We start from the raw sequence: 14,740 nt of genomic DNA, 5'->3' as shown, positions 1-14,740 counted from the left end.
GTTACCTGGCCAGGCAGAGTGGGCCCTGGGGTCTCTCCGGAGGTGGGCTGTCTTTGTCTTGATGGAATGAGAGGGTAGAGCCAAACTTGCTTCTCATACCATCTATCTTAGCCACTTGTTAAAATAATTCAAGTATTTCTGACTGTTGCTAATACTAACAGACATCCGACATCCATAACTCCCAAGACCTTATTTGAGTGGAAAAGATACTGTTAAAATCATTCTTTAGCCATAAGTAGAAATTTGGCTTAAGGGCATTTCTCCTCTAGTGTTTGAAAATTTATCAAGGAAATATCTAATATGTTAGCCATTCCCACCCTTTGAAACCCGATTTCCTCTCTCCTTCCCCACAGGACACCATGGAGGTAAGTTTTCTGAGTCACTCGCTACTTCTAGAACGTAAGAAGCATCATCCTTCAAATTTCTCAAGCGAGCCTTGAGTCAGCCTGGGAAGTCTGCAGATTTCTTTCAAACTAGGCCTCATCTCTATTTCACACCTACCCCAAAGTTTGTCATTTACTTTCTTAATGGCCCCCAAAATCATCTCTCATTCATCATAATTCTCAGGTCAGGCGCCAGTAGCACCTCAGCAGGAAGTATAAAGCTGCACAAGAGGTCTGTCTGGCTGGCCCCGGCTGGGCGTACAGGAGAGGGGATTTGCAGGGAGTGTCCCACTGGACAGCCTATGCCTCCTAAGCTGCCGAAGCGCAGACCCTTTAGAAGAGGTGGCAGTCCAGCAAGGTTTATGTCATATGGTAATTAGGACTTGGAGGTCTCTCTTTGAAAACCTTGTTAAATACACCTCCGGAAGAGATTTCAGGCGTAAAAAGAGGGTACTCAGTTGATCTGGCCAAGTATGCAGTCAGAGGCTCCAAGTTGCTACACACTGATGAGAGTGATTAAGGAATAGCCCAGAGCCTCTGGCCAAAATGTCAGGCAGTCGAAGGCGGCATTCATGAGCATTTTCAGGTTTGAGTCGTGAGTAGGAAATCCTGACTCTCCTGGTCAGCATAAGCTCAGGTTTCCTCAGTTTCAGGTCATTCGGACGCTCATTTCAGCACTGCCCCAACCACTCACCCTGCTCAGAAAGGCCGAACCACCCTCTATGTCTGAACAAGGGCCCCTGGGGTTACATGTCTCCGTCCAGCACAAGACCCTTGCTTTGTGTCTGTGATTGGTGGTGCCCACTTCTTATTTCTGCCTAATGCCATTCTTGTGTCTTCCCTTAAGCAACTCTGCTGATGAAACAGGCCTGGCCACAGAACTCGTCTTCCTGTGGCACTGAAGGCACCTTCCACCTCCCAGTGGACACCGGGACCGAGAACCGAACTTACCAAGCATCCTCTGCGGCTTTCAGTAAATACAGCCTGTCTCCTCCTTTCCTTGTTCCCCTCGGCTGGGACTGATTCGTCTCTTAGGAAGAAAGGAAAGGGAACTTTGAAAACCGACATTAGACACTGTTTAAAGAGATTCTCCTGCCCACCAAAAACTTGGCCCTCCTCATAGAGGGAAGGTCACCCTCTTTGGTCATGCACACCTGGCTTTGAGGAGACAAGCAGGGAGGGAGGGAGAAGGAAGGACCCACCTGGCCAGTGGATTTGATGACGGAAAGGGTTCTTACTGCATTTCAAGGAAAAGGACAGAGAGCACATTTAAAGGCTCGTGGGCCTTTGGACAGAGGGAGTCCTCCAGCTAGCATAAGGCGTTTCAACCTCAGTACTGTGGACAGCTGGACCAGCTAATAATGCTTTGGGGTTTTTTGGGGAGTGGGGGGTGATGTCCTATGCGTTTTAGGATGCTTAGCAACATCCCTGTCTTCTACCCACTGGATGCCAGTAGCGGATGCTCCTTGTGACAACCCAAAATATCTTGAAACATTGCTAAATATCCCCCAGGGGGAAAATTGCCTCCTGCGTGAGAAACGCTGCCCCGTGGAAGTGACCCCGTGGGAGCAGGGTCTGCAAGGGAGCCCTCCTGGAGGACAGAAACCTTCTGGCTAGTTAGGTTGGTCACAGGCACTTGTGGCTCAGTGGTGTGACTGATGGTTTCACCTTCCCATCTGATTTTTAACACAGACTGGCTCCACTGGGTAAAATGAGGACCAGTGTTTAGAAATTACTTAGCGGCATTTTGGCTCTGTGTAAGGAAAAACTTCATGCCTTGTTGGAACTGTCCAGAAGAGGACTGGCTGGCTTTGGATGTGGTGAGCATCTGTCTCCTAAGTTGTGCCACCAGGGGCTGGACAAGCCCTCAGAAAGATGTTGCAGACTCAGATCACTAGTTTGGGGTTCAGTGAAGTATTAAACTATTAAATAAGCAAATTGGAAGAATACAATGTATTTTTTTCCTTTTGTAATGTTATTTTCTGCTTAAGTATCATTTCCCCTAAATGTCAACATCAGCTTATGTTTATACAACATAACTGTTAACTTTTTGCAGAGTATGCTTTCATAATCACCCTCTCATTTAATCGACACCATAGTCCTGTTCAGATGGATTTTTATTCCAGTCTGAAAGCTGAGGCGCAGAAAGGTAATATGCCCAAAGCCATCCAACCAGTAAGCAGCACAACTAGAAAAAGGTATCACCCAGGTTAAGTTTCTTTCTTTCTTTTTTTTTTTTCATTTTTTTAAATCTTTTGTCCTTTTAGGGCCACACCTGTGGCATATGGAGGTTCCCAGGCCAGAGGTCAAATCAGAGCTACAGCTGTCGGCCTATGCCACAGCCACAGTAACTCATGATCCAGGCCATGTCTTCGACTTACACCACAGCTCACAGCAATGCCACATCCTTAACCCACTGAACAAGGCCAGGATCGAACCCACAACCTCATGGATACTGGTCGAATTCATTTCTGCTGCGCCACAATGGGACCTCCCACCCAGGTTAAGTTTCAAGCATTGACTTTTTTCATGAGGTTAATTTTACTCTTGTTAAGAGAGGGATGATAGGAGTAGGGAGTTCTTCCAGGTACCTATGATATTACATAGGTAAATGGGCGTCTACGTACACATTCTCTCATGTGTGCACATGTGGAGGCAGATGCATAGAGACACACCTGCTGTAGTGTAGCAGAAAGAAGCCTAGAGAGGGAGGCTGAAAGAGTCGGATTCTAGACTTGGTTCTGTAAAAGCTTGGATAACTCGTCTTTGCTTTGGACCTTATTTTTTCCAAATGTAAAATGAGGGGGCTGGACTCAGTCATCTTCAGGTTCCCTCTAGTGGTTAGGCTTCTGCTTCTCTCACCCCATATCCTCCACCCTGTCGGGGCCTCCTCTCTAGCGCCCCCAGATCAGTAGTTGGCCAACTACATCTTCAGGTACCGAGTATTCATTCCTTCCCTCCAGAGGCAGCCCTTTCCACAGAGAGAAGTCCTGAGTATCAGAGGCCTTGCCTTCTGCCATGTTGAAATCTTCCTGGAGTTCCAGTGAAACGTCCAGTAGCTCCAGCCCGCTGTCCTCTCACAGGTTATCACAGTCCCCAGAAAGGGCCAAGAAGGACCGTACCCTCTTCTTGTAATTAGTAAATACAGGTGGGATTGACTGACCCTCCCCTACCCCACCAGGGCTTCTCTCAACACACGGATTTTTGTGACTTTTAATGCCACAGAAAATTCAGGGCACTTTGACAAATTCAGTTTGATTTCACTAAACACTTGCTAAACCTGTTTGTAATTAGGTTCCCCCCTACTTAATTCAGCACTCTCTCGTCCAGCTGCCAGCAAGGAGACTTGGGGTCAAGGCAAGAATCACACATAGAGCTTTGTCCAGACGTTTAAATCTGATAGTCAATAAACCGATTAGTCTAAAAGGCATCCTTGACATGTGGATCAATGCATTCGAAAGAGCTAGGGGCTCTACAACTGAAAAAGATGTGTGACCGCACGGAAGTATTGAAGAGAGTGCTGAAAAGGTTTTATCCCGCTAATGTACGCATTCTCTTTATGATCCTGTTGGATGGAGTCTGAAATTATGGTTAGGAACCTGAGAGAAAGAATAGGTACCATAACAAAGCCTCTTTCCTAGGGCAGGGCTCCTTTTTTCTCTCACAGTATTGCCTTTTGTGAAATGACATAAAGGCCAATACACCACATGCCCAAGATTGGACTGTATAGAGACCTGTAATTCAGAAGGGAGCTCTGCCCAGGGCACAGTAAGCCCTGGAGTCTGGGCCCAGCTCGGCTTTGATTTGCTGTGCAGTTTTGGAAAAGTTGCTGCCCTCCTGGGCTCCAGCTTCTTCATCTGAGTTGGAAAGAGTTGAATGCAAGTCTCTGATGTCCTTAAGGTGTAGCATTCCCAAGTCCTAATTCTGTGACCTTCAGACATGGGAGGTCTGCTTTCAGGAGACCCAGACCCCTTGTGGTGTGAGTCGAATCTAAGTTCATTTGAGCAAAATCAGCGAGTTCTTGTTTTGGCAGTGTTTTGCTGTGTTTTCACCAAGTCCAGCAGCCTTTTTTTTTTTTTTTTTTTAACTTAGTGGCATAAAGTACACCCTGAATTATGTGATGGCCGAGGTAGCTATCAGCTCCAGGGGAATTTCCAGTGATCCTTGTCAGGCGTATAGACGGGACCACGGCTCAGCTGTAGAATGCCCTGTGTAATGCTTATCTCTTCAAAGCCTCACTGGAATCCTCAGAGCCTAGAATATCAGCACTAGAAAGGCCCTCTGATGTGATCTAGTCCAGTGAAGGTATTCCTGGAGGGAAGAGTTGACCTCAGTCACTGACAGTCCAGGACAGGGGCTCATCAAATGGTCATCTTGAGAAGCACTGTGGCTGGAGAAGGGAGTCCCGAGCCCCGGGTCCTCTGAGCAGCCGCTCCTTCTCAGCATCTGGTCGTTACCTCATCTGTAAACCATTTGTGCTGGTCCTGATGCTCTGAGGTCCCTTCTAGCTCTGCAGTCCTGCATCTCCCTTTCAACCTGTCTGGACCAACAGGCAGAGTTATCTTTTTGGCCAGTAAGGGCATTTTAGCTTCTGATTTGTATTCTGAGTTTGTGTGTATCTCATTTCATAACGAAGAAGGGAAGCATTCTCAGACAAGGTTGTTCTTAGGTGTGGAAGCCAAATCCCACTGCAGCCTCTGGGAGCCTTCAGACTCTCCTCAGAGGGATGGGCTTGGCACTGTACGACACTTGTCCTTGTGGCACAGAGGGTTAGTGCAGGCTTCCTCGGGGGTCGGGCACATTCTCAGGGAGCATAAAGGAAAGTCATGAAGACTTTATGAGCATCACTCGCATGTTATCTTTAAAGAATCATGGCATTTTAAACCATAAAATGTTAGAGTCTTAAAATCCTGGAGTCTGTGTTCCAAGTTGAATCACACGATAGAAGCCGTGGTTTAACCTCCCGTCGTCTGTCGTCTCTTGGACTGGTCTCTTCTTGAGTAGCCTGGACAGGAAGCTTCTTATCTCTCTATACAGTGAGGGAAAGAATAGCTCACCTTTATGAACTGCTTTTAAATAAAGTGTCAGGCATGCATCTAAGAGCTTTGCACTTAGTAATTAATGTATTTAATCACAGTAACTATTATTATCCCCATTTTATAGATGAGGAGACGGATGTATTCTCCAGCTGCAAAGTAGGAGGGCTGGGGTTTGGACCCACGCCGTCCGTCTGGCTCCAGACACCTCTTAACCACAACCGTGTGTTATATAGCTTTCAGAGACAGGCATCTTAGCATTTCGGGGTGTCCTGCCCTCCTGCATGGAAAAGGGCTGCTCTCCTCTCCCCCTACCCTGTGTTATTCCTTTAAATCAGGAACTGGCAGGCTTTTCCTATAAATACTTTAGTGTTTTCAGGCCTTATGGTCTCTACCTACCATTCTACCGGTAAAGCAGCCATAGTCAGTATGTAAATGATAGGCATGGCTGTGTTACAGGAGGACTTGATTTACCAAAACAAGCTGGAGTCACACAAAGAAAATGTAATTTGCATGTTTTAAATGTGAGTAGTATAAATGAAAGATTCTGTGGTGCAGTAAATTTGGAAATAGTCTCTTGCATATCTCTATCTTAGAGATTCACAGTTCATCCCATCCTATCATTTTAAAACTTCTCAGTGTCATGGAATAAAGCCTGTTTCTCTCGATTTCTAGGTTACATTTCTCTGTCCCCTTCCTCCTCCCCCTCTTCCTCCTTTTCTTTGCCCCCCCCCCTCCAAAACAACGGTTAGGACCCCTTGGAGCATAGTCCGGTCTGATCCCTTGGGACATGCCCATCCTGAGACTCCGCTTTGTTTTAGAGATGAGTAAACGTATCCCCAAGGCGCAGTGCACCTCAGACGGCTCCTTTCTTGTCCTCACACCTGGACTCGCTGTCTCCCCCGCAGTGTCTGCTGCTTCTCCTGTGACCATGGTTCAGGCTTAGCTGTACAGTCTGGAAACTCAGAGGAATCCACTCTGGACCGCTTCCTCGACTGGCTTGCACCTCCACTTGCAGTTAACTTGCAGTTCTTAGCAGTGCCCTCTTCTCGTTAATGTACTTTTTCCACCCCATCTGTATTGCTACTCATTTCCCAGGCACATTTGACCACAAAATCAGTTTCTCCAGTTTTTGATGGAACAATCTGTGGGTCTACAGGTGGAAAGATAAGTGACAGGATTCTTTTGGTGGCGCCTTGTGTGGTGACCAAATAGCAGCTCTCATTCCCTTCGGAGCACCTCATCAGGCAGGGGGCTCGCCCAGCTGAAGCTGGTGTGAACTGGGAGAGACTTTTGACCGTGTGGCAGCTTGCTTCAACTGGGCGTTAGGGTAGAAGAGACCCAGGATCTTTTCCTTCAAGAAGAGATCTTCTTTCTTAACCTTCTAATTTTACAAAATAGGAGACTAAGGCCCAGAAGTTGTCATAGCAAACTGGGGGAAAGCCTGGACCTCTTCGCTTCCAGTAAAGCACCCACTTCATTCTGCCCCCAGTCCTTTCTTGCAAAAACAGCTTCAAGTTACTGAAAGGGTCCTTGGTGAGCATTTTGTAGGTGAGAGACCTGAGACCAAGAGGGGTTCCGTGATGTGGCAGCCAGACTAAGCCGGAATGGGGACCACGGGGAAGACGCTCCGGCCACAGACACCCCATTGGAGATTCAAAGCCAAGGTCCCCTGGCACTGTGCTTTTAACTCAGAAAGAAGATGACATTCCTAAAAAGACTTGCCCTTTCTGAACCCCGGGTCCCCTTGCATATAGAGAGAGAGAGTGGGCACGACGTGGGTTCCATGGAGTCATTGTGTTTTGTCATTCTTTGAGGATACAGTCTTGTTCCTGACTGATTGCTGTTTCCGGTTTTCCCTGTGAACTTAGGATCTCTCTTTTCCAGAAGATTCAAAGGTCACACGGTTTGTCAGAATAACTGATTGTGAACATCCTGGGGCCTGACTTCCCACCTCCAGCCCCAGCCCCAGCTTCGGTCCACCCTGCTGACCCAACGTGGTCTGGGTTCCAGATCAGTGTGAACCTTTTGGATCCCTGACTTCAGTCCTTGGGGCATCAGTGGCTCTTGCCCAACCCCCAAGAGGGGCGGAAAGGCCAGCCGTGTCAGGCAGAGTTGTGCAGCATCCCAGAAGATGAGGCTCTCTGAGCAGTGTATGTGGTTTCCACCCTAAAACTCAGCAGGGAAGAAGGGGAGCATGGTGGATGGCAGTCCAGAAAGGGAGAGAGGTACTGGGAAAAAGAGAGTAAGGGAGAAAGCAAGACAGAAGGAAGTAGCACCAGGAGATGCCCCCCCCCCCCCGCCCGGGCTGCACGTGGAGACAGACAAGCTAGAAGAGGGAGCGCAGAACACAGCGAGCAATGGGGGGGGGGGGTCCCTGTCCCCGTGCATCTGCCTCTGCCTGTCTCTTGGCACTTGGCTCAGAATCCTAGACTCTCCAAGCTGCAAGGGTCCCTTAAGAGATCATTTGGTTTCAGCTTCTTTTATACATCAGAACCCTGAGCCCAGAGAAACAAAAGATGTCAGAACTGCACGTGCAGCCCTGTGCACCAGGACTGAGGGAGCTGCCTCTGGGGCCAGGGCTCTCTGGGTGGAGCCCTGTTCTCTGTCTGTTCTCATCTGTGTTTCCAGCTTGGATTCAGCCCATGCTTGTCTGGGGAGTCGTGACTGGGACCTGCTGCCTTCCGGTGATGCCGGTCTGACCACTAACTGGAAGTCTCTCTTATTGCCTTGGTACAGGATATACTGCCGGGACGCCGTACAAGGTCCCACCGACCCAGAGTAATACTGCTCCGCCCCCCTACTCCCCGTCACCCAACCCCTATCAGACGGCCATGTATCCCATCAGAAGTGCCTACCCCCAGCAGAACCTGTATGCCCAGGTGGGTACATGTGGAAGCCTGGGCCCACCTCTTCTGCAGGTAAAGGAGCCACCAGCCTGGGTGGGGTGGAGGGTGGTGAAGAAGAGAGGGAGAGAGGGGTCATGGCTCTGACCAGCTGTCACCACTGTGTCGTGGACGCAGTAGCCCTGCAGTCTGCACACTCCCTGACTCTGCCTAAGCCCACATGCTAGGGCTTTTATTATTTAGTAGAAACATTTGAGAAGCTCTGGATTAAGATGATCCAGGGCCCCCTGTCTCCTCTGCCCAAAGGTCAGCAGACCTGTGGGCTGTGGCAGCAGAAAGTAGCCGTGTGATCAAGGCAGTGGGATGTCGCCTTAGGAACCTTTTGGCCTAAAGGGAAATAGACGCATTTTTCCAGTGTGCAGAACGGCAGCTCTCACCCCAGTGTGACGCTCCCACCAGTGATCCCTGCGTGTAGGCGCCCTGGGCTCTGATGCCCACCAGCCCCACCCACAGCCCTGCTCACTCGTCGACTGTGGTTCCTGCCTTTCTGTTTGAGGCGTCTTAGGGAGGCACACTGTTGAATGCTAAGATTGGGGTTAAAGAGTTCGGAGAACGGGTACGCGTGGGTACAAGGAGTTCGTAGATCATCATAGCAGCCCTGGGAACAAGGCAAGACAGGGTATGAGCCTTATTTTCAGATCAGAAGCTGAGCTCAGCACTGAACTGTCCAGTCACGTGGAAGACAGAGCCCCAGCTGCAGCCCAGACCATGTGCGCCCGGGCCGGTGCTTGTCTGACCCCATCCCTTAGGGTTTGGGACAGGCTGCCCTCCCCTCCCCTCCCCCTCATGCCCCACCTTCCGAAAGCCTGTGTGACCCCAGCCTCTCCCCCAGGGAGCCTACTACACACAGCCAGTGTATGCGGCGCAGCCCCACGTCATCCACCACACCACGGTCGTCCAGCCCAACAGCATTCCTTCTGCCATCTACCCAGCGCCTGTCGCCGCCCCCAGGACCAACGGTGTGGCCATGGGCATGGTGGCTGGCACCACCATGGCGATGTCGGCAGGTAAGGGTGGCATCTGTGTTGGTGGCCATCCCCCTCCTCCAGGAACCCATGACAGAGCAGAGAACACAGGGAATTGACTGTAGCAGAGCATGAAAAATTCCAGTCCGGGGCTTCTAGGAACCAGAGGCAGGGCCTCTGCGTCTGCACAGGGTTGAGGAGTTCCCCAAGGAGGCCCTCCTGAGCTGGGCCTTGGAGGGTCAACAGAGCCAAGCAGAGCGATGAGAGGGAGACAGGCAGTCAGGATGGAAGGAGCCTGAGTCAAGCGCGTCCCCAGGATGGATGTGGTCTAACACTTAGGGAGTCGGGCCTGGAGGGGAGGGTGGCTGGCACCGTCGTCAGAGAGGAGGCGCTGAAGAGTCTTGATTACCTTTAGGGAACGGGGTGTAAGCAGAGGAGAGGTGGGGTTTCATTTACTCCTCCTCTCTGGCTGCAAGGCGGAGGCAGGCTTAGACGGGGAGGGGCTGGAAGCAGGTGGGGCCGTGGGGAGGCCGGAGTTTAGAGGCGAGATGCTGCTGCTGGGGCTCTGGTGGCAGCAGGGTTCCACAGAGGAGGGCCTGGGGCAATGTTACTTAGCAGGCAGGAGTTTAAGAATGTGTCCCATAATTAATTGCGAGGCTTAGGAGAAGCAGGCGTCCAGGAGACCCCTTCTCCATTTCTGGCTCAGCTGGGAGCGCTGCCCTTCAGGAACCTTCAGGATGAGGGTGGGGAGAGATGCCAGAGGAAGAGCAGGTTTAGGGAAGTCTTTGGATGGGTTGACATTAAAAAGAAGAGCATGAGAAAACAGGACTCTGACCAAGCTTTAGAGAGCCGACTTTGAAAGAATGAGCTAGATCGCCTTCTCAGGGAAGAGAGTACGAGGGCTTGAGTGGGCAAGAGGCGGGAGTTCAGATACTGCTCTGCCCCGACGGTAGGGCACTGTCGAGGCCTCTCCCTCTCCAGTCGGCTCAGCACGTTTCTGAGTATCTGCTGGTGCCTGCCGTGTTGTTTGGGTCCTGGGGACCAGAGCCCTGCCCTCAGAGGGAACACAAGCATGTCAACAGCCGTCACCCCTCAGGGTGATGTTTGCGCAATGAGAGGACACACACAGGAGGCCACTGAAGATGAGCGAGTGACTGTCCTGGAGCATCAGGAGGGCTCCCCGCGGGAGACGCCGCCCCAGGGGGCGGGGGGGCTGCATGAAAGAGGCGGCTTCCTCCTCTTTGCCCAGTGCCCGAGCCGGCCTCATCAGGGTGACTCTTCTCTGGATTCTCAGGTACCCTGCTGACGGCACCCCAGCACACTGCGATTGGGGCTCACCCTGTCTCCATGCCAACATACAGGGCCCAAGGGACCCCTGCGTACAGCTATGTGCCCCCGCACTGGTAAAGCCTGCAGCCCATCCAAGTGAGTGGAGCCCCGGGAGAGGCGGGGGACTAAAGCACAGAACTGTTTCCGGCCCCCGCTGGGTCTGCCGCACCACCCCGGGGCCAGCGCAGGCGGGCGGCAGTCTCCGAGTTACTTTCCTGCGCCACATTCAGTCATGCCACCTTTTTTTTTTTTCCAAGGGCTGCACCCATAGCACATGGAAGTCCCCAGGCTAGGGGTCCAATTGGAGCTGTAGCCACCGGCCTACACCACAGCCACGTCAGATCCAAGCTGCGTCTGCGACCTACACCACAGAGGCAGCATCGGATCCTTAACCCCCTGAGCGAGGCCAGGGATCAGACCTGCGTCCTCATGGATGCCAGTCAGATTCGTTTCTGCTGAGCCACGACGGGCACCCCATTAATACCACTCTTAATGACAGCTGTCACTTTATATCTGGATTCTTTACATATGTCACAGTAGATGTGTGACATGAGGATTGATAGCTCTGTTTTATAGATACAAGGTTCAACATCGCTTAACCAGTGAAAGCTAAGCTGGGACTTGAATTGCAGTCCTCTAGTACAAAGTTCTGTGTTCTTTACTGTACAGTCGGCAGACTGCTAACTGTGGGCCCCATCCCTCAGTCAGGTGTTGGCCCTGGGGCCAGGCAGAGACCTCAGGCCAGTTCCTGCCACCAGCACTTTACTGCCAGTGACTGCAGGGCTGGGGGTGGGGGGCTGTCACTTTGAAATCCTCTGCTCTAGCTCCTCACCTCCCCAGCCCCTCCTCCTCTAGGAGCCCCGGGCAATGGACAGGAACCAGGCAGCTCCCCTGGGAAGGCACAGAGGGCTCGGTTTGAGGCTCTCAAGGGGTGGGGTGGGGAGCAGGCCCAGTTGCTTCCTGCGGTGGTCTCAGGAATAGCACTGTCACTAAGGGCTTCCCCCTTCCTTCCCCAGATCCGGAGTCACACATTGTATGCAACTACTCAAGTCTTACCCAGGTGCTGGAGCAGCTCCCTAGCAGCACCACCTCTATTTGCAAGAAGAGACAACGGAAGTGCAAGGGTCACTTTATGCATCTTTAACGGTTTTGGTTTTTAGTTTTGGTTTTTGTAAAAGCTGCTTTTTCTAATCTCCTGCCTCTCCCCACTGCCCCCCTCTTAGGCGCTGCCCTTCCAGCTCCACCCTCCTCCTAGCTGACCAGGCACCTCCTCTCTGCTCTTCTTTCCTTCCCAGGCGTTCAGTCCCCAGGGAGCCCAGACTGGCAGCAGGCAGAGAGTGGGGTCTGTTGCAGTGGTTCAGCTGAAGGCATGATTTCCTTTGAAAGATGTACTAGACGTGGCCCTCAGGTCCACAGTAGGAACTCAGAGCCATTGAGCAGACCACATCTCTGGGGGATTGTTTCTTTTTTGATTTTTCTCAAGCAGGATTGGTTTAAGACATTACTATGTCCTGACCAAGTGAAATGTCTTCTGAGAACCATCGCAACAGACCAAGAACAGAACCACCTGATTAGGTAGGAGGGTTCATAGCAGCTTAATAATCCCCTAGATGAGAACCTGGGAAAACCAGATTCTTTCTTTGGGAGAACTTGGGGGGGGGGGGTGGGAGGGAGGGCAAATGGGGAGGAAGAGAGAAGAGGAGAGTGAGGCACTTGCCTGCTGGCTTTGGTTTGTACGGTCTCTGGCCACGCTGTCTGAGCCTGGACCCTCTAATTTGCACAGTGATGTTTAACTGACCTGGCACTTCCTCCGAAGGTGACTCTGACCTCAGACCTGCCCAGCAGCTGCAGGACAGTGGGATCCCAGCCTCCCACAGCCTTGGAAGGCCAGGCGCCCTGTGTCATCCACACCTTGGCCTCTGAGCCCTCTTGGATCCACTCTGATGAGGAGCCTGCTCCTGATCAGAGTGGAAACCTCCGGCATTTCTCGCCCTTCCCCTCGCCCTTCCCAGTGCCAGGGCTCGCCCCTCTGTCCATGGCGCTGGCAGACAGGCCAAGCTCTTGGTTACCTTGTGCATTCACGGCCAGAGTGAATGAACCACATTCCCGGTGGGCACGTGCTGGCAGCTCTGAAGGTCAGGACAGAGAAGGAAAGCAATAGCAATAAACATTTCCTAGACTCACGGGACTGAAGGGACCTTAGCATCATCTCATCCATCCCTTACTCGACAGATAAGCAAGCTGAGGCCCAGAGAAGAAGAAAGGACTTCCCTAGACTTCGCAGTAAATTAGCATTAAATGCAGCCTTCCTGCCTAGGGGCACTGCTGCCCAGGAAAATTTACCTGGGGATGGAGTGGCTTAGTTTTGGAAAAATGCAGTCCGCAGCGCCCACACCTGGTGAGCTCTGGAACAGTCTCTGGGCTTTTGTTCTGCTTTTTTCCTGCACAGATTCCAAAAGTGGGGGCTGAAGACTGGGCAGAGGTCACATGGGGGCAGAAACTGCCAATGAAGAAATAGCGTTTGGAAATTCTGTGAAGACGTCGGGAACTCTCATGCCATACCTGACTCCAGCCCTAGGAGAAGGAGCGGGTGGGCTGGCTAAACAGGAGTCTGTGCTTTTCAGACGGTAGCCCCTCATCCTAAGAGGAGAGGAGGAGGAGACAGGGGCTTTCCTGGGAGAAGAGGCCCCGCTGGTCTCAGCCAAGAGCCCTGTTGTCTATCACAGCTCCCTGTGCCCAGCACTTGGCTGAGCCAGCAGCCCCTTTGGGAGTGGGAGCGGGAAAGGAACATTTTACTGTACAAAAGGGGGTCACTGGTAACACTGAGAACTTGGAAATAACTCTTTTCATTTTAAATCCATGCATATTTGGCCACATCCCTACCCCTTCCTCCCATGTCTCCCTAAGGGAGGGAAGAAAATCAGGAAACCCTCGGGCCAGAAGGACCGCAGAGGCTGTCTGGCTGTTCCCAGGAGGGCAAAGCCCAGCAGCATCCTCGGCCCAGAGCCAGGAGTTGGCAGCCCACCCGCCTGGCCTTCCAGGGAAATGCAGAACCAGTGAGAAGCCCAGCTGTCCTAAATGGTCTGTTCTGGGTGCCCAAGAGGCTTCGCCTAAAAACAATAGCTTTCCAGTGTTAATTCATTTTTTTCAAATACCTCCTCCTCCTCTCTGGTTTATAAGGGTGGGTGATGGTTGTTTTAAATTATGTCATATATGTTTGGAAAATGCCAAAATAATAATAATGACTATAACAGTAATAGGAAACCTTTGCATTTGTCAGGTGCTTCATAGGCTTCAGAGCACTTCACAGCTGTTAATTTACTGGCTCTGAGAGAGAGACAGGGTCAGAGTTCTAACACCCCCTTGACCAAGGAGGAAACTGGTTCTAGAAGGAACAGGAACTTGCCCCAAGTGAGCAGAATGCTGGGATCCGACAGGCTTCCCTGAAGCCTGCTGCCCCCCGGGGGCTGGGGGAGAACGGCAGAGCAGGGAAGGGAGGCCATGATGCCCCCGTTCCTTCTGCTCCTTCTATACCAGTGCGTAAAACCACCATCTAATACCTCACCGTTCCTGAAGCAGTTTCCTGTCCACTGCCTGGGTTAACCCTGTGAAACAGATCATTCTCCCATTTGATCCATGAGGAAATCGAGACTTGGAAAGGCAAAGTGACTTGCTCCTAAGTGGCAGAGCCATTTGAGTCCCAGTCTGCTGCCTCTTTCCCTCCAGTCTGACCCACACACAGGCTCGCGGGCTGCAGCATCCATGCTTTGCACCCTCTCTCAGCCCCACTCCGCAATTCAAGACCAAAGACGGGCTCCAAGGCAGAGACAAGGTGTGGAAGGCCTGGGCTCACGAGAGTTTTCCGTCTGAGCCCTGAAGCCCCAGTGCAGCTGGCCTCGCCCTCGTGCTCTGACAGAGATCCCCACGCCTGGCCAAGCTTGGGGAGTCACTGCGGAGGGACTGAGGCCAGGAGAAGGGGCAGTGGTATGCCTCTGGCAGGACGAGCACACGTGATGAGGTCACAGGTGGCTGTCGGAAGGTGCCGCGAGTATCATCCAGAAATACTGGATGGACCAGGGGTCAAACTGGACAGAAGGCCAGAGCTGGAAGGGCCTTGTCAT

At 51.7% G+C, this 14,740-nt stretch overlaps 1 protein-coding gene across 12 annotated transcripts in view; it reads left to right on the top strand.

Annotated features, from left to right (window-relative positions):
• The window catches only part of FAM168A (family with sequence similarity 168 member A), a 215,785-nt gene extending 201,909 nt beyond the window's left edge, over positions 1-13,876 (top strand). For 4 of the 12 annotated variants that reach the window (XM_047752780.1, XM_047752771.1, XM_047752774.1 and 1 more), the window contains 6 exons: positions 354-365; positions 1,231-1,356; positions 8,159-8,340; positions 9,158-9,332; positions 10,585-10,715; positions 11,636-13,876. In XM_047752780.1, coding sequence (XP_047608736.1) covers positions 354-365; positions 1,231-1,356; positions 8,159-8,340; positions 9,158-9,332; positions 10,585-10,697 — 608 coding nt within the window. In that variant the 3' untranslated portion in view covers positions 10,698-10,715; positions 11,636-13,876. The remainder of the gene's footprint in view (positions 1-353; positions 366-1,230; positions 1,357-8,158; positions 8,341-9,157; positions 9,333-10,584; positions 10,716-11,635) is intronic. The other 8 variants (XM_047752773.1, XM_047752776.1, XM_047752777.1 and 5 more) reach the window with 6 other exon arrangements.
• Positions 13,877-14,740: the final 864 nt, after the last annotated feature.

The sequence above is a fragment of the Phacochoerus africanus genome, chromosome 11 (assembly GCF_016906955.1).
Source record: "Phacochoerus africanus isolate WHEZ1 chromosome 11, ROS_Pafr_v1, whole genome shotgun sequence".
Taxonomy (NCBI): domain Eukaryota; kingdom Metazoa; phylum Chordata; class Mammalia; order Artiodactyla; family Suidae; genus Phacochoerus; species Phacochoerus africanus.
Note: the sequence above shows the minus strand (reverse complement) of the source record. Positions and strands in the feature narration are given on the sequence as shown.